Below are 19515 nucleotides of genomic sequence, written 5' to 3'. Positions count from 1 at the left end.
CATAACTCTATAACATGCATCTCACTGAGTGTAATCTGCAGCCTGTGCTAAGCCTATTTAAGAAGCTATAGCTATTTAGCTAGCCTGCCACTAGCCAATAAACATAAACACACAAAGCACATCTCTCTGTAATTGTCACAGCCAAGCCAACAAACAGGGATTTGTTACTGGTTTTCTTAGTGCTTCTGTGGTGTTTGAAAATTAATCGTTTGAACCTCCTAGATCTTACCTAAAGCCAACCACTCCTACACATCCAACTCTTCCAAATTGATATATGACAATATCTACTTTCGATCACGTGTCTGCGGGGCGACTTAGACGGATTGCGCGTCATCTCGCCTTCCCAAATTTTCCCCTTCTGCTGCAGCTCGTATCCAAAACATCTATCTATAGTACGGAGTACGAGAGAGCGAAAGATGTTTAACTCGGTGAATCTGGGCAACTTCTGCTCCCAGACGCGCAAAGACCGGACATCCGAGTTTGGGGACAGGACGGGCTGCGCGTCCAACATCTACCTCCCCAGCTGCACCTACTACGTCCCCGAGTTTTCGGCCGTCTCCTCGTTTCTTCCGCAGGCCCCTTCCCGGCAAATCAGCTACCCTTATTCCACAAATCTGTCTCAAGTACAACCGGTGCGGGACGTTTCATACGGCTTGGACCCTGCTAGTAAATGGCACCACAGAGGCAATTATGCGTCGTGCTACACGGGAGAGGATCTGGTGCATAGGGACTGTCTGCCACCATCCACCATGACAGAAATGCTTATGAAGAACGAGAGTGTGTATAGCCACCACCACCATCACCATCACACCCACCCGGGCTCCAATCACCCCTCCACAGGTTTTTACTCCGGCGTGGGGAAAAACAGCGTCCTCCCTCAAGGCTTCGACCGCTTTTTTGAGACCGCGTACTGCAGCAGCACGGACAATCAGTCAGACAATTGTTTACAAAAGGACGAAGGAGGAAAGCTGGAAAGCGACCCCCAGCAGCAGCAGCCCGCAGCCTCTCTACCCGGAGCCCCCGAGCAGGAGAAAGACCCAGAAGATGAGGAGGAACATACAAATTCGGGCTCTTGTACCTCTTCCTCCGCAACAACCAAGGACGGCAACGCCAGCAAGAGCAGCCACTCGAGTAGGTATACCGAAGCTGTAAAATGGGGGAAGGTTAAGGGGACTAGCCCGGTGTTTTGTCGGTCAGATTTTATGTGGAGTTTTATAAGCATTCAAAGGATTTTATTATAACCCTACAAAGCTCTTTCTTCCAACGAGAAGAATTTTTACGATGGGAAAGCGCTTTGAAAAAAGGGGGATGTTATACACAGACGCCTCTATGGTGAGAGTCTGTGAAATTTTTAAGAGAGAGCTATTGTGACAAATGTTAACTTTGATCATGAACTTGCGTTGGACATTTTAAGGGATTTTCTCGTTGGGGCTGTCGAGAGTAAAAACCAATTGGGCAGAACATTGCTTTTGGCGTCCTGTGAATTTTCTTGTAGCACTGGCTTTGCCCACGAAAGCCATGCTGCACACATTATTGCACACTTTAAGGCTAAATGTGTTCTTGTTGTCTGTCTGTCTATCTGTCTGTCTGTCTGTCTATCTATCTGTCTGTCTGTCTGTCTATCTATCTATCTATCTATCTATCTATCTATCTATCTATCTATCTATCTATCTATCTATCTATCTATCTATCTATCTATCTATCTATCTATCTATCTATCTATCTATCGACCATGACAGAACAGTGTCGCTTCCTCTATTTACAGACAGATACCAAATGAGATTCTGACTTGAATCGTTGCCTTTGTCCCTGAAGAGAATGCATTTGCTGTATAGCTACTCTTTCCTCTGCCTATAGCTACTGAAACGCCTAAGTACAAACATATTTAGGTTTCCTTTTGCATTCCTCTCAGTAGCAGTGATTTATATGCAATATGACACTACTATTAAAATGAATGATCAGCATGAAGTCAAATTCTATTTGATTTGATGTGCCTAAATACCCATTGATTGATGCACACATACCCATATTGTTTTTAGCCTCTTTGTAGCCCAGTCATGCTCCAGATATGGATAGGCTAACCCAAGTTGATGTTTTCTGCAGTGTGTGTGTCTTTGTGAAAACAACAACAAACCAAATAACCAATTTCCCCCAGTTTGATAAAAAGTTATAGGCCCAAATGAGGTTTGCATATAGGCCATTGCTAACACGACCAATGCATTTCAATTAACTGCCAAATATTGTACAAATTGTTAGTTTAGCTCCAAAGGAATGTCACGCACATTTTGGTGATATACTTTTGTTGTTGTATATCTGTAACAGATAAACACGTACTTAGAGCCGTAAGTTGATATTATTTACTCCAAGCGATTCGGATATAACTCTTTATGGCTGGTTTATCTGATAGCCTACTTTGCGTGATGAATGTTGACTGAAATGTTATATTATTGAGGTGCCTTTGAAAATTATTTTCCCTCCTTGTGAATTCTAGCGCCTACTCAGCTAAACTCACACTGTTTCTTTAATTTCCTGCATATGACATAATTGTTATTTCCTATGACAAGCAGATGACAGCCTCTGATCATGATATTATTTATTTTCTTCAGGCACTCCTCGTACAAGGAAGAAGAGGTGTCCATACTCCAAATTTCAGATTCGAGAGCTGGAGCGGGAATTCTTCTTTAACGTTTACATCAACAAAGAGAAAAGGCTTCAGCTTTCCCGAATGTTAAACCTCACCGACCGCCAGGTCAAAATTTGGTTTCAAAATAGAAGAATGAAAGAGAAGAAACTGAGCAGAGATCGTCTGCAGTACTTCTCTGGAAACCCCTTATTGTGAGCAGGACAGGAGCATAATGTCATAGTCTTGTGACATTTAGGCCTACTCTGATCTCACTGAATTGTAATCATGGGCATCACCAATTTCTGAAAGGAGCCCATATCACCAACAGTGCAATGTTAAAATGGACAGTGGGGGAGTTGTGAGGCCTGCATGGGATAAAGTCGCCATTTTCTTATTGCCTATACGGGCGGCGATGAATTTCTATATTGGGCTTCAGAAAGGCCTACAAGAGTAATCATTTATACCTATGATGTTCTTGAATATGTCCCTCTATTTATCACGATTCTTCATTGTGTTTATTCTATTGTTCATATATACATATTATTTGTTAAAATTAAAATATCAAATGTAACAACACAGTCGGAGAACCTTGGTATTGCGCAGATAATTAGCCCTACCCTTCTCTCTGGTCTGGTCTCTATATGTATATAGCCTACAATTATATAATTATTTCTCGACCAGAGTATGAACAAATAATAGTAAATCTATGCTACAGGCTGCATTGATTTTCGTCAGCATTGAGAACTGACATCCAATCTGTGAAAAGATATCCCCTGTACAGACAATTGATGCAATGTGCATTCATGACTGTAAATAGGCCTATGTTGGAATTCCTTTCCCCATCCCTGCTGCTATTTTTCCGTACACTGCCCATTCAACTTTAAGAGCTTTAACGCCAACACTCGTTAAATTATTTGCTAAAACATTGGTGCTTTTGTTTGCAGAGAGGATCGGAACAGATTGTCGGCCTGTGTATCATTAATATAAGAATACCTATGAAATAAACAGAATCATATAGGCAAAACTCAACGACTTTGTGCTTTTTGTCATCATGATCATATTTCTTACTGATATATATATGCAATTGTTATCAGTGTTAGCATTGACAAGCGCAGCGATGTGCTGTTTTTGCTTGGCCGTATAGACATCGCTTATGCGGGTAAACAAATACTCATATGCATGTGGCTTCTTAAACTCTACATGTATGCACCGTGCCTTTATCTTGTATTTATGACCAATTCACAAACACTTTTGCTGAAGTAAAATTGGTGGTGGTTGGGAAAGGGGGATTGGAGGCGTTGGGCCTACAATTGTCAGATATTTTTTTTTTCAGGTTAGATTACTCTCAAAGCCCATGTTTGAATTTTGTAAGCATGTTATACGAGGATATAGATGCTAGATCTCAGAAAGGTAGAGAAAAAGAATGGAATAACCTCTTTTAGTGCCCACTAAATGGAATCGCCACTCTTGTAGTCTAGACACTGCCATAAAGACAGAGGCACTAAATGCCTATTTTTTCTCTTAATTGCACCGTCTGTTCGGGGGGATGGCGTTCACTTCCGCAGTAAATAGTAAACAAGCAAGACTGGATGTCCGAGGGGGAAACTTGGCAAGAGATTTCAACATGAACTTTGTCTGTGTAGTACAACGTCAAACCAAACCCCAGCCCCCTCAGCACCTAACCGCCATGTCCACCATTCTCTCAACCTAAAGATAGGAAGAAAGATAAGAAAACCGCAGCGAACAGTGTTGCAATCATTCCCACGAATGGATTAAAGTATAAAAAATAAAGTAAAAAGTAAAAAAAAAAAAAAAAAAAGTTTTCCTTGATCCATTAACTATAGGCCTATACCTGTTGAAAGACCCGTTGAAAACCAAATGTTTTGCAATCAAAGTAGGCTATATTGCAGTTCAAACAGTGAAACCGCTGAAGTAACTGGTTTTGGGCTGACCTAGCACGTTTATATCAACAATTCTATTCTATTCTATTCTATTCTATTCTATTCTATTCTGTTCTATTCTATTCTATTCTATTCTATTCTATTCTATTATCCTGGATAAATTATTGTTGACCAACTGGGCCATGTGGTGGCACTATAGGCTTATAACATAGGCTATAGGAAAGGACATCATAATTGCCAACTATTCTAACTATCAACTATCAACTATTCTATTCTATTCTATTCTATTCTATTCTATTCTATTCTATTCTATTCTATTCTATTCTATTCTATTCTATTCTATTCTATTCTACTCTATTCTACTCTATTCTATTCTATTCTACTATCCTGGATAAATAATTGTTGACTAACATGGGCCATGTGGTGGCACTATAGGCTTATAACATAAGATAGGCTATAGAAAAGGAAATCATAATTGCCAACTATTCTAACTATCAACTATTCTATTCTATTCTATTCTATTCTATTCTATTCTATTCTATTCTATTCTATTCTACTCTATTCTACTCTATTCTATTCTATTCTACTATCCTGGATAAATAATTGTTGACTAACATGGGCCATGTGGTGGCACTATAGGCTTATAACATAAGATAGGCTATAGAAAAGGAAATCATAATTGCCAACTATTCTAACTATCAACTATTCTATTCTATTCTATTCTATTCTATTCTATTCTATTCTATTCTATTCTACTATCCTGGATAAATAATTGTTGACTAACATGGGCCATGTGGTGGCACTATAGGCTTATAACATAAGATAGGCTATAGAAAAGGAAATCATAATTGGCATGTTATATTTTCTTTTTTACAGTGTGTGTGTGTGTGTGTGTGTGTGTGTGTGTGTGTGTGTGTGTGTGTGTGTGTGTGTGTGTGTGTGTGTGTGTGTGTGTGTGTGTGTGTGTGTGTGTGTGTGTGTGTGTGTGGACGCGCGCGCCTGCACCGGTTCCGACCCAACATATGTGCATGATGATTGCACGTGTGCATTAACTACAATTTATAATTAAATGTAGTCTTTGAACTTCAATAATGTCAAGGCCTTCACCTTTAACCTACTGCAATAAAGTGGAATCAAGGAGCCCCTTTAGCCCGGAAATGTGTGCAGCAGCGGAATGGGCCAATGAGAATGGGTGGGAACAGAAATGGAATGTGTAGAAAACCAACTTTGACCCCTCGCATTAAACTACAGCAGGTAACTTTGCCAGCTTTAGCACGCCCAGTAAATACACTTTATTGTCCCTGTAAAATGTATACGTTTTCACGCATGATACGTTTTATAACACGTTTATAACATATAAATGTATAAACTGGAGGTCTAGCCTATATGTTTGCATTCTAAAAAAAAAAGAAAAAAGAAAAAAACAACTGTTGGCGTGCTGCAGCGCATGCAGCTATGCTATTAGTCGAAATGGGTGGTTCTGGTAGCACCATGAAAGTATGGTATGTGTGCGTGTGTGTGTGTGTGTGTGTGTGTGTGGGGGGGGGGGGGGTAAGTGAGAGAGAGAGCGAGTTAGAGAGAGCTAGAGATATATGGGGGTGGTAGGGTGGGTGGGTATTGTAATTTTATTGTAATTTTTTTGTATGTAGTTCTGGCTGACTTTATTTTCCACAATCAAATTTGGCAACGCTTTGTAGGCTACTGATATAACCAAGCGTGCAAAGAAACTGTTGAAACAGTTGAGAGGGAGAGAGGCAGAGAAGAGAGAGAGATAGAGGCTCTGTGTGTGTGTGTGTGTGTGTGTGTGTGTGTGTGTGTGTGTGTGTGTGTGTGTGTGTGTGTGTGTGTGTGTGTGTGTGTGTGTGTGTGTGTGTGTGCGTGCGTGTGCGTGCGTGTGTGTGTGTGTGTGTGTGTGTGTGTGTGTGTGTGTGTGTGTGTGTCTGTGTCTGTGTCTGTGTGTCTGTGTGTGTGGATCAAAGAGCTTTTATAATACCGACGTTCGCACGGTTATTCGTTTACGTCTGAGTGTGCGCACTGGCGTGCATTCTGCAGCTCTGGTCTAGTTTTAGGAGGGAGAGGGGGCTGTTGTAACAAAAGAAGCGAGATGCACACTAGCGGAGATCAAGGCTGAAGCCCCTCTTCTTGCCACACCCACCAACCTTGGCCCTGGGACGGTGACGTGGGCAATTTGTTGGATTCCTCCAACACACAACGTCACTAACAGCGCGCTGCAGAGGAGAGAGCGCAAATGTTGTCTATCAGCCACATGGGGGCCATGCATGATTCTGCTAAGCACCTCCTGCACTGTTCTGTTTCCTCAAAACGCTTCCTGAGATGGATGCCTCAGTGACATCACAGTAGTATTATTGGCTTCTTTGAGGCATCTATGGTGATGTGTTGTGTGGCGGAAAAGACAGGCCACATTGTTGGAATGCATGCATGCTCCTGTATGAGGCAGTCTCGTGCACTTGGTGCTGTGGTGGTGGAGAGGAAAATGGCGGATGGGTTTTTATGTAGATGAGGTGACCTAGAGAACAGGACCGAGGAGTTGGCTTGAAGCCATGTCGTTAAAATGGAAAAAGGAAAATGCACAGCGGAGTAATATAAAATTTGAGTAATCATTTTCAAGAAATTTAGGCTCCTCATTTTGAGTCTGTATTTTTCAGCCTATTATGTCCTTTCTGATGATGTAACATATCAACAAGCATTGCTTTTCATTTATTTTGGGGAAACGCATGATGTAAATAATACATAAATTATAAGTATTTATTTTGTGTGTGGTACGAATATTCTCGTATAAGGCCCATAAACTTGACTAAAATGGTAAGTCAAAGTATACGGATAGCCTTACACTTTTTCAATACTATACAAATAATATAAGAATACAAAAGGCTTTTTTTAGCATTACAATTAACAAATTGACAAAAATACAAAATAGAAAAACATATTTTCAGTTGCATGCATTTTATTAATGAGTAATTTTAGCTGCAGTTTTATTAAATTTCCAAACGGCAACTCTCTCTTGACCATTACTATGCATTACTTGCTGCTTTTTCACGTCCGTAATTGTGCATTTTCTCGTGCGTAATTGTGGATTTTCTCGTGCGTAATTGTGGATTTTCTCGTGCGTAATTGTGGATTATGGCCCATTTCTGGTCTGGAAATACCAATATAGAGGTTATATTGATCATTATAGGCTACTACTTAGCCTACTTCACAGCACCTATCTTGTTCTATAGGGTCATAAAATAGCTCCACGCTGTAAAACGTGGCCCTGCTATTACTGCAACCGAATAACTCAAAACGCTTCAATTTACATTCGTTTTTAATCAGAGCCGCACGGCACTATGTCTCTTTGTCACCGGGCTTAGTGTAATTGGAAGTTGTAGAAAGACTTAAGCCTAAGTCAGAGATGATGGTGGCCGTCTTTGGTGTGGTCGTCATACTGTGCTTTCATGGTGGTTACCACTCTCTGGTTTTTAATTAAGAACGATGATTCTGCCACCGTAAATTCGCAGTTGCGCATGGAGTGGACAGCAGCATGAAAGCGAACACAAAGCAGAACCCCCTTCCATCCAATTGGAAAGATATTTCATAGCTGCTGCCATGAGCAAATTAGTTGTGTCGCCCGAGTGGCTCCTGATTAGTACAATAGAGAAACCAGCTACCATGCCTTCTGTCCAGCAACATTCAACATGCAATATTATGTACCAGCCTATTGCAAGCTATATTGGAAGACAATTTAGTGGCGAAAAGGTAGGCTGTGTGTGTGTGTGTGTGTGTGTGTGTGTGTGTGTGTGTGTGTGTGTGTGTGTGTGTGTGTGTGTGTGTGTGTGTGTGTGTGTGTGTGTGTGTGTGTGGCCCAGGGTAGGTTGCATGTTGACTATATATAGGGATCTAGACATGCATGTGAGATCATTTGTTTTAATGCACACAGAAATGCATGCACACATAGAAAAGACATGTACCTCTCAATTGCATTCAAAGGTAGTCTGCACAGGTTGTTGTGATGTGATCAAGGCATTGTGTGTGTGTGTGTGTGTGTGTGTGTGTGTGTGTGTGTGTGTGTGTGTGTGTGTGTGTGTGTGTGTGTGTGTGTGTGTGTGTGTGTGTGCATTCCTAGAATACATACAAATTGTTCAGTGGTCTAACTTGATGAATCTGATTCTGAGATATAGGTTTGAATGTATTCATGGCATTCTTGTGACTATAGACCTATACAGTCTATGCTATAGACATGCGCCAAATTAGAACATTTACTGTCAAGTCTAAAGGTAGGTGCACCCTGGATGGATAATGCTTTAAAGTAGCCTATTTAATGACACAAAGAGATGACGCTCAAAGATTTCCATGACGTCTAGTTCAGTTAGTAAGAGAAAAGCATACTGTATTGCGGAATCAAGTCACGAAATTGAACAGAGTGAAGGAGAGATAATTCTGTCAGCAAAGAATAAATGGATTTCCACATTATGGTTAAATAAAACAATGGAATGTGTTGAATGATAAGAAGACGTAATGCATCATGCATATTGAATCTGATGTTGTGTTTATAACTAAATTAATTGACATGTCAAATTAATTTAATACTGTAACTATTTTGTAGTAAAAGTGGAAAAACTAAGGCAGGATATGGGCACAAAAGAAAATAATAAATGATGCTCAATAACAGTTACATCACGAGAGGCAAAAATTGTAAGTGTGAGTTTAATCTGGCTGAATTTCATGAGGCTGGGAAATTCTTATGCTCTATTCCTTGTGACAACTCTGCAGGTACAAACTTTGATAGTATTGATGGTAAATTATTAAGAATTGCAGCTATATATAGTTACTGTATATGCAATGTGCTCTTGTTTGTCATATATTCATATGCCTTTCTGACAAGTGGAATTTGTCCAAAGATCTCGAAAGATGGACAAATGATCCCTATAGACGGTTTTAACTGACAACATAAACATTCTAAATTGAACCCCAGCTCACTTCCTGTTGCAGTTTTTGAACACAATAGGAAAGGACTGACAGGACTGCTAGTCAGGACTGACAATTCCGTGAAAACCGTCTATACCAAAATCTGCTTTTAATGGTCCTAATTGTAGACCTGTAACTATCCTGTTCTGAGTAAGCCTCTGGAAAAGATAGTAGGCCTATAATTCAAGCTCATTTGTCTATAGCTAATTCATGCCCAACATGCTGACAAAAAATGGCAGATGATTGGATAAAGGCGGGATAGATCGTCTTATGCAATCTTATTAGGTTTGAGCACATTGACCATAAGTTTCTGATAATTAAACTGCAGTTATTATGGGTTTGGACCCATTTCTCTTGGCTAGAGAATTAGCTATACTTTAGAACTCAATGGGTCATGTCCAACAGAACTCTTGACCGTGGAGTTGCCTGTGACCTATTTTACTTTCCATCTCTAAGATCTTGCTTTTGTTACTCAAAGATCCTCCATGTATTGTACGCTGACAATTCTACGCTATAGTGTTCTGCTTCTACTACAAGCCACAAACTTACTTCTATTCTGTCAGAGGATCTGAAAGCAATAGTTGAGTTGGTTACAACAAACACTTGTTTTGAATATATCAAAATCTATTAGAATTGTTTTATCATGTTATAGCCTAGCTAGAGAGCCTATACTTGATTTACAGATCTTAGGTCAACCAGTCAAACTAGTAAAAAAGCTAAAGCTTTTAGGAGTGACTCTAACTGACACACTTTAGACCGAGCATGTCAGTTGCTAAGATGGGTGGAGGTATTGCAACTATCAGGGAAATGTGGCACCTAACATCTAATATATGTAGACAGGTTGGACAAACTTTACTGTTAGCTATGTCAACTTGTCTTGATTATTGTTCTGTCACTTGCTCTTTGCTGTTCTTCGAGATCAAATATTTCGCCAGATGCACTCCAGCCTCAGGTGGCCCAAAGTATTCCTCAGATCATGTTATTTAGAAATGTCATTTTACTCTACTGTTCTTTCAACAATTTTCTAAGAGACTGTGTTGGTTCTTTTTTGATCAAGTTGGATGTTGTCCTGATGTTAATCCGTAGAGGACTGCACTGGACTACTTTCATTACCACATGCTAGAACTAATGCGATGAGAAAGAGCCTTGTCGTTATGGAGCACACTTCCTCTGGATCTTCAAAACATTCCTGGGAAGAAAGATGAGTAAAATCACTTTTTTAGACTGCACCTCTTTTTACTATTGCCTTATCCAAACTCCTGACATTGTTCATTAAAAAAAAAGTTGTATTGTTCTTTTCGTGTTCAATTGTGGTGATTTCAGTGTATTGTTTTTCAGTTTGTAGCCTAGCTCTGTATGTAGGTTTGTTGTGACTATGGTGGTGACAGTTGTCTTGTGGTATACAGTCATTCTAATTTTATATTCATGTTTAACTTTGATTGTTTTCTACTGATATTTTAAAATGGACCGAATACTAGTCTATCACTCCACAATAAAGAACAAACACTAAACAATAAATATACGCAGGCAGGCAGAAGGTTCAACAAGCATCAAAGTGGACACATTTCTTATATGGAAGCAGAAAGGGGAAACATACTTGAAGCTGGTGAAAAAGAAGTGTTTGCTCCCTTTTATGAATATCCTTTGTACTTGTAGAAAATGAATACCGCTAACCTATTTGATGAGTATAGCCTATGGCTAATAGGCCTATACCACTCACTGGCAAGGCAGTTTTAACCACACCGCCGCACCCTTTGGTCTGAGGCAACAAAATAGCTCTCGTGTAACTATACTGTTCAGTTCATGACATCCATAATGTCTCTGCTCCACTACTCTCAGTTCTGTAAGATCATATTACTATATTATTCTTTGGTGACCTCACAATAGTCTGCATGTGCTCTTCGATCACCGTATGGCATAACAATACTCCTTCTACTATAGGCTATATACTGTGGGTCTGTGATATCACAATATCACTTCAGGTCTAACTTAAGTTAAGTTATCCTTTATTTATCCCCATGGGGAAATTCATCCTCTGAATTTTGACCCATCCTCTACTAGGAACCTTCCTAGAACTAGGAGCAGGTCTGTGACATCACAGTCTACTTCAGGTCTGTGACATGACACACATAACAGTCAGGTCTGTAGCATCACAATAGCTACTCATTCTACCACTCTGCGGTGTGACATCACAGTAGTCATTCTACTATAGCTATACACTGCCAGATCTGTGACATCACAATACTAAATTCTACTATCCTGCCAATGTCTGTGACATCACAATGCCCTATAGTCTATACTATACTGCCAAGTCTGTATCATCACAATATAGGCATTCTATCCGGTCAGGTCTGTGACATCACAGTACAAATTGTACTATACTTCTATGCGTTTCCTGTGAAATTTCGAGCTTTTGTTTAGAGCTCACTCCTTGCAGGGAAGTTTTATGTGCAGTGGTGAAACAGGCTACGGCCTGGCTGCAAACAAAGGTGCGTTTGCTCATCTGTGTGAGAAAGAATTTATGATTGGGTGTGTGTGTGTGTGTGTGTGTGTGTGGGGGGGGGGGGGGGGGGGGGGGAATTGCAGGTATAGGCTATGTGTAAGTGTGATGGAGAATTTGTGTGTGTGTCATTGGTGTATTGTGTGGATAAGCACACAATGTGTTATAACACAGATTAGTGAAAGATATGCTATATGAGAATACTCTTTTCATTCCTGCATGAAACTAAGATCAATTGTTGTTATATTGAGTTGGGGTGAATGAAACACACAAACACACTGATCATGTTGTAGGCTTATATTTATTTCACTTACTTATTGCAGACAAGCAAATGCATGCAGGCTGTGAAGAAAGTGCATGTTTGATGTGTGACTTGCACACGGACACACTAGTCAGGAATGTATAAGTTCACGTAAGGCATCCTGCCCTTGCCTTTGAAAATGATTCTGAACTGATCACACAAACAGGCACACACACGCACGCATACGCACGGACGCGCACACGCACGCACGCACACACACACACACACACACACACACACACACACACACACACACACACACACACACACACACACACACACACACACACACACACACACACACACACACACACACAAACAAGAAAGCAGAAAAACGCCGACACTTGTGGTTAACGATAAGGAGTTTTATACAAGTTGATACAAATCTTCAACATTTGAAATGTTTGAGGTTATAGAGGGATATTGCATTTGTTCATATGCATACAGCATTATTGGCTCTGTCAAGCCGCCCCATAATAGTCAAATGGTTACCCGACGCAACTGTCGCAGTCCTAAAAATCTGTAATATCAGGCCTGTTACATCGCTGTATAAGTAAAAAACTGCTTCAACGAATCCCATGCTTCTTTTTAGGCTACATCATTTGTTTTGCACTGAACAAATGTATAGGGCTATTCTGTAACAAACTAGTATAAATAGTAGGCGAGTAGTTCAAACAATCACATGTTTAGTTTTTCGTGTAGCCTGCTGATTTGAAATAGCGGGCCTACTAAATATTAAGAAGAAGGATACATACTGCAAAGAAAACAATATAGCCTACTACCACCTATACCGAAACTGTGCAAGCGGGATCAAAAAAAGTTGAACACAGCAGTGAGAAAATGCTATTTAACAACTTCTTAATTTCATTAACATCTAGAATACACAAATATAATACAATGTTTTATTGTTATTTAAATCAAATTACGTTTTACAGCTGACTGTCAAATCGGTTATTTGCCGTAATACACCACAATAAAAGTAGTAGGTTATATTCACATATATTTTTATTTTTATTTTTATTTTTTAGAGGCTACATTTAAAATTTAGGCCTATGCAATTTGAGTAGCCTACATTTCCTGCACAGTGAGTGTTTCACAGACGTATGCCTATTAAATAACACTAGGTTTGGCTTATAGGCTGCAGGTTTTCGGCTGCAGCACAGTTTGTTTACATATCCCTGCTCAGCAGAGCAATGTAGCCTCGCCTATTCGCAGTGAACAGGCAAATATAACTGTTGCTTATAATATTGGCAGCATTTGTGAATAATTTGCAAAGACAGGAATCTGCACGCATTATCGTTGAAGCTGATTCAGGCTATAGGCGGAATGGAAAAAAGTAACAACATACTGTTATGTCGCAATCGGCTATACGCCTTTTCAAAATAGGCAGACAGGGTGCGTGCAAAATAACCGTATTTATACTGATTAGATGTCCATTCTCATCTCGCACGATATGATAAAAACATTAACATTAAGTAGGCCTAAACAACAACGCCATGCAGTAAGGCTGCTCAATTCTATTGTAGCTAAAACCACGTGTTAAGCAACACGCAACATGACTGAAAATAGTTACAAGGTGCAGGTTTAACAATAGGTTTGCAATTAATAATTTATTAGGCTATATACTAGGCTACGTCATTTTGTTTCAACGTTAAGCTCAAACGTTAAGCTCAAAGCTTAACAAACATTAGCTCATCGTAATTCTGTAAGAGTATAGCAAATGCTTTCCTTTAGATAGTCGAATACATTTATTTTTAGGCCCACCATCCACTAGTTAAAAAAAGTCCCTCGTGAAGATTTTGTAGCCAATTTCAAGAGAAAAAAAGGCTATTAAAAAGTGTGACTTCATCAATTAACCCAATCCATTCAATGTTAACAAATAGGTCTAATAAATGCGAATTTATAGCCTATGTAGGCTTTTCAAAAACGAACTTTAGCCTAATTCTGATGGCATATTAAAGTAATTTGAAAATGTAGAATGTAAAAACTAAAAAGCTAAGCTGAAGGTCAAGAAACCTCAGGCCGAGTCGCAGTTATCGCAATTTGCGCATTGAATAGCCAGCTAGGTTATGATAGTAATTCCAGTATGTAGTATATAGTAGTAGTATGTTTACTGGTAAATCCAAAACATGCATGTATTCTTTCAGGTATGGCTATATAGACTAATATGTATGCGAGATTGATCAAATAAAGTTAGGCTAGCTACTTTTTAACATTGTAGATCAAAACCTATTACTATACTAAACTGCAATTTGACTCTTAAAATTCGAATCAGAAATTAAAATGCTACAAGGTTTATCTTTGGAAAGGACCTGCTTACCTTTCCATACAAATTGGCGGCAACAACAAAGCATAAATTGATGAAAACAAACCAAAAAAACTGATACCAGTGTGCACTATTTCATGACAAATCCTCGATTATCTCATCTGAACTGCACTGGTGCCAGGAAGGAAGGTACAATCACATGTTGACCATTTTCATTTTCTGTCCAAATCAAAAGTAGTGAACATAAATGGAATTAAAAATCTCAAAAGCCCCGTAAGTGCCTTGAAAAATGTCTCCTCCAGCAGCCGTCCTTTGTTCCCTCTGCTGTGGGCCTCCTGGTCTTACCACCAGCTCGCCGCTAGGTGGCGCTCTTGCTCCATGCAAAACCCTCCAGCTTTCCCAACTTGACCGCGCTGACGTCACCACAGTCTGGAGCATCAAGGCCACTTCCACGCCGCTATTGGTCTGAAAATCACATGACCTGTCTCCCAGCATCCATAATTATGTTACTGATATTTTTGCACCCCTTCCAAAAGATGTCAGCATCCTACTGTCCTTATTCTCCTGGAGAAATCCCGTAGTCCTTAGCCTACCAGTTGGAACACACAACAAAGAAACTGTGTTGCCAAATGCGCAAGAATGTCATGTCCGAATAACATAGCGCCCGGTAACTTCCTGATGGATTCTTTAATGGGAGGATCATCTTCCTTCAGGGGTGAGGGTTATTCCAGCAGCAACCCTGGAATGTACATCCACACAGCGGCTGAGTACGGATATTCAGTGATGAGAAACATTGGGAAGGTTGGACCGTCTTCCCTCTCCAAAAGAGACGAGGCTTCACCGGGCAGCGCCTTCCAGGATGCGCCTTACCTGTCAGCACAGCTGCATGGCGCATGGACTCCAGGCTCCAAAACGAGCAACGAGCAACCTGTTGCCCAATGTTTACAACCCTGCTCGTTCCCCGCGGGCAACGTCAAAGAGGAAGCGTTTTGTTGCCTCTATCAGGATGACAGCGGCCGGGGGAAAGAGACAACAGAGGCGGCCACTTACATCCGGCTCGGGGACAATAGCGGGCGCCCTGCAGAGCAAACTGCCCCTGCGTCGAGCGACTGTTTCCAGGTGTACGACGCTGCAGAGAGGCCCCGGCAACAAGACGAGCACCAGTTCCCCTCTCATGGCTTCTCTCTGACCCACTTGGCGACATCTGTTGAATCGGAATCAGCAGAGGCGACAATAAGTTGCAGCAAATCAGCAGCGAGGGAGATGACAAAGACAGACAAGAGAGAGAGCAGAAAGGAAGAGAAGGCCAAGACTGACAGCTGCTCTGATAACTCCGACGGGGAATTAAAAGGTATTTCCCCCCCCCCGCATGCACCCATCACCCCCGCCCCTCACACACACACACACACACACACACACACACACACACACACACACACACACACACACACACACACACACACACACACACACACACACACACACACACACACACACACACACACACACACACACACACACATACAAACACAAACACAAACACAAACAAACACACACACACACACACACACACACACACACACACACACACACACACACACACACACACACACACACACCCACACACACACACACACACACAGATATTCTGACTGTGACACAGTTTACTATTAGTTATTATATAGTTATTATATAGTTCACGGTTATAATAGTTGAATAGTTTCACTGTTCCTTCATTAACAAATTATACTTGTTTATTTTTAAATGTCTTAGTTGATTAAGACTGTGATGCACACATGCAGTTGATTGCGCTACTGTTGACAAAAATGTACTGTTTTTATTGCTTTGGACAAAAGCGTCAGCTATATGACATAATGTAATGTAGTGTTTCACCCAACAATTCAAACAATTCTACATTTGAATTTAAACATTTAAAGCTAACTTGTTGTCAGTGTTATTTTATGTGATGTCCCCCGAAAATGCAGACTTGTTTGATAGGAGTCAGGGCCTGTATGGGCATTGACAGCCTCGACTACCAGGGGTTATGGTGCCCATGGCATTTAACACCTTTCTATTAATGTGAGCATGGGATGCGGGCAGTTATCATTGATATAAACACGCTCTCTCTCTCTCTCGCTCTCTCTCTCTCTCTCTCTCTCTCTCATACACACACACAACACACACACACACACACACACACACACACACACACACACACACACACACACATACACACATCTCCCCATCTCTCTGCCTATATGGGTCATTTGTAAGACGTAGGATAGCCCTAACCATTTTAACAGCACCGTTTTACGCATCAAAATTTTGTTATGACGCCAACGTAAAACTCTATGGTTTCACTGCACAGCTGAAATCCTTTTGTTATAGTGCTTTTGGTATTTTATAGGCTAGACCTTAGGGAACCTTAGAAGTTAGTATTTAGGTCAGATTGATTAGAAGTAGGCTAAGCTATGCTTTATTTGCAATTTTCTGACGTCGATATATAAGCTAATTCATTCATAATTATGAATAATATTGCATAATCACACCCACAAAACAGTTAATTTTGACAGGATTTGGAAAATTAAAAGTCCATGCACGTCTATATAATTTCTCTGAATTGTTTCTGCGGCCGCTTGATTTGGCAACAAATTACTTTTTTCCTCGTGCACCGACTGCAATTTATGAAATGACCAATTACATTATTTAAAGTGAATCATAGTTCAACGTTAATTGATGATATTTCTAAATATACTGAATAATATTAACAATAATAACAATATTGTAGTTCAACAGTGTGTTACCATTTTATAGCATGCCCCTAATAAATTCCTGCTACCAGGGAATACTGATGCATGCATGGATCTCTGCGCTATTTTCCCTCAGTCCTCATTAGAAGTGTTCGTTTTGTTATTATTTGATTTGGGACATAGCTCCAAGTTTCACCCAACACGCTATTTTTATTTTATTTTTACCAAATTGGGCAAAATGGGACGCTCCGGTGTGTGTGTGTGTGTGTGTGTGTGTGTGTGTGTGTGTGACGCTCCTGTGTGTGTGTGTGTGTGTGTGTGTGTGTGTGTGTGTGTGTGTGTGTGTGTGTGTGTGTGTGTGTGTGTGTGTGTGTGTGTGTGTGTGTGTAGGCTAGTTAGGCTAATCCCATATTACAGAGTTAAATGTTTTATTTATGATTAAATGTGGGCTACACAGTGTTCCCATTAGGCTAATTACTGGATTACTTTATCAATTACCGTGTGTGTGTGTGTGTGTGTGTGTGTGTGTGTGTGTGTGTGTGTGTGTGTGTGTGTGTGTGTGTGTGTGTGTGTGTGTGTGTGTGTGTGTGTGTGTGTGTGTGTGCATATGAATGTGCAAGGGGTATGTTATTTCCTTGTATGTTACCTAGTCAAGGAATTAGCCTGATGTGCATCATCGATTTTTTTTTTTTTACTTTTATTGGTTGAATTTGGTATTAGGCTTTAGAGACGGGTTTGTTTTGGGAAGAACCTCCAAAAATGTAATTTGGCTCCGGTCTGCAGAGGCAATAAAACCTGTGTTTACGAGAGTCTGAGGTCCAACAGAGACAAAAGAAGTGCTTACACACCCTACTTTGATTTTAGCTCATCATGTAGATACAACGGCAATTTTCAAGCAATGTGATTTATAGCAAAAAGGCTGCTGAAAACATCCTGCCTGTGGGCTGCATTCGTTCAAATGGTCGAGAGGCCATGCATGCACACCAATTTCCACATACAGTATTATATAGCCTACAATATGTTAATTTGTATCCAGTGAACGATTTGGAATGTGCATTTGAGATTGGGGGTGCGTAAATGGCGTGTACATGATAGTAGGCTATTGATAAATAGCTACTTGCATTATGACCCCAGTTCTCAGGAGAACTGTTACAAATTGGCCAGCGTTGCTCACGGTTGCATTTTCCCTGCCCCAGCAGATGATGTATCGGCGGAAAAGACAACGGGAAGCTGGTTAAAAGCCAAAAGCGGAAGGAAGAAGCGGTGCCCGTACACCAAGTACCAGACGCTGGAGCTGGAGAAGGAGTTCTTGTTCAATATGTATCTGTCTCGGGAGCGCCGCCTGGAGATCAGCCGGAGTATCAACCTGACCGACAGACAGGTCAAGATCTGGTTCCAGAACAGACGCATGAAGCTCAAGAAGCTCAACAGAGAGAGCCGAGAGAGGCAGCACAGTGCAGTGTATAACTACTCCTGAAGACATTTTACCCCCCTACACACATACACACACGCACACACACACACACACACACACACACACACACACACACACACACACACACACACACACACACACACACACACACACACACACACACACACACACACACACACACACACACACACACACACACACACACACACCGACTCACATTAATTTTTGCAGTAATTACACATTAATTACACTGTAATTACTAATTTTCTCTTTGCACACACACACACACACACACACACACACACACACACACACACACACACACACACACACACACACACACACACACACACGGCGTGCCTTCCTATAAGCATTGCAACCTGCAGAAAAGACTTTATAGGTTCAGGTGAACACTTGCAGCAGCAGAAGCAGCATTGGACCAGTGAGCAGCAAGGTGTCATTACCATACTGTGGTCATAAAATCTCAAATAAAGCTAAATTAAAGGAGAAGGCAACCTCAAGTAGTTTATAATAAGTAACTTCCGGCATGCATAAGCAGTCTCACGTTGTTGAGCTGTGGGCTGTTTCGTCACTTGTACAGCTTTCTAGTTGATGTCTCTTGCTGTGTGGTATTCGTGCTGCTGTGTAATTTGCATGCACACAAAAAACGACATTATGTCATTACGATTCCAAAAACAATAAAAGGAGGGGAGATAGGAAGATATTACCAACTTTGTCCTTCCCCTGCTATCCCCCTGCCTGGCATACTGGTGA

General features: G+C 40.7%; 2 protein-coding genes across 2 annotated transcripts; both read left to right on the top strand.

Annotated features, from left to right (window-relative positions):
* Positions 1 to 416: 416 nt before the first annotated feature.
* Positions 417 to 2839, top strand: hoxc11a (homeobox C11a; the record flags this gene model as incomplete). Its single annotated transcript, XM_083641782.1, has 2 exons — positions 417 to 1135; positions 2623 to 2839. The coding sequence occupies 2 exons, from the start codon at positions 417 to 419 to the stop codon at positions 2837 to 2839; spliced, it is 936 nt and encodes a 311-aa protein (XP_083497908.1).
* A 12217-nt stretch (positions 2840 to 15056) lies between these two features.
* hoxc10a (homeobox C10a) lies at positions 15057 to 18783 on the top strand (the record flags this gene model as incomplete). Its single annotated transcript, XM_083641801.1, has 2 exons — positions 15057 to 15907; positions 18506 to 18783. Exons 1-2 carry the CDS (start codon positions 15196 to 15198, stop codon positions 18781 to 18783), a joined length of 990 nt encoding a protein of 329 aa, XP_083497927.1. The 5' UTR covers positions 15057 to 15195.
* Between the last annotated feature and the right edge of the window lie 732 nt (positions 18784 to 19515).

Source organism: Poromitra crassiceps, assembly GCF_964638095.1.
Source record: "Poromitra crassiceps genome assembly, chromosome: 8".
In the NCBI taxonomy this organism is placed as follows: domain Eukaryota; kingdom Metazoa; phylum Chordata; class Actinopteri; order Beryciformes; family Melamphaidae; genus Poromitra; species Poromitra crassiceps.
Note: the sequence above shows the minus strand (reverse complement) of the source record. Positions and strands in the feature narration are given on the sequence as shown.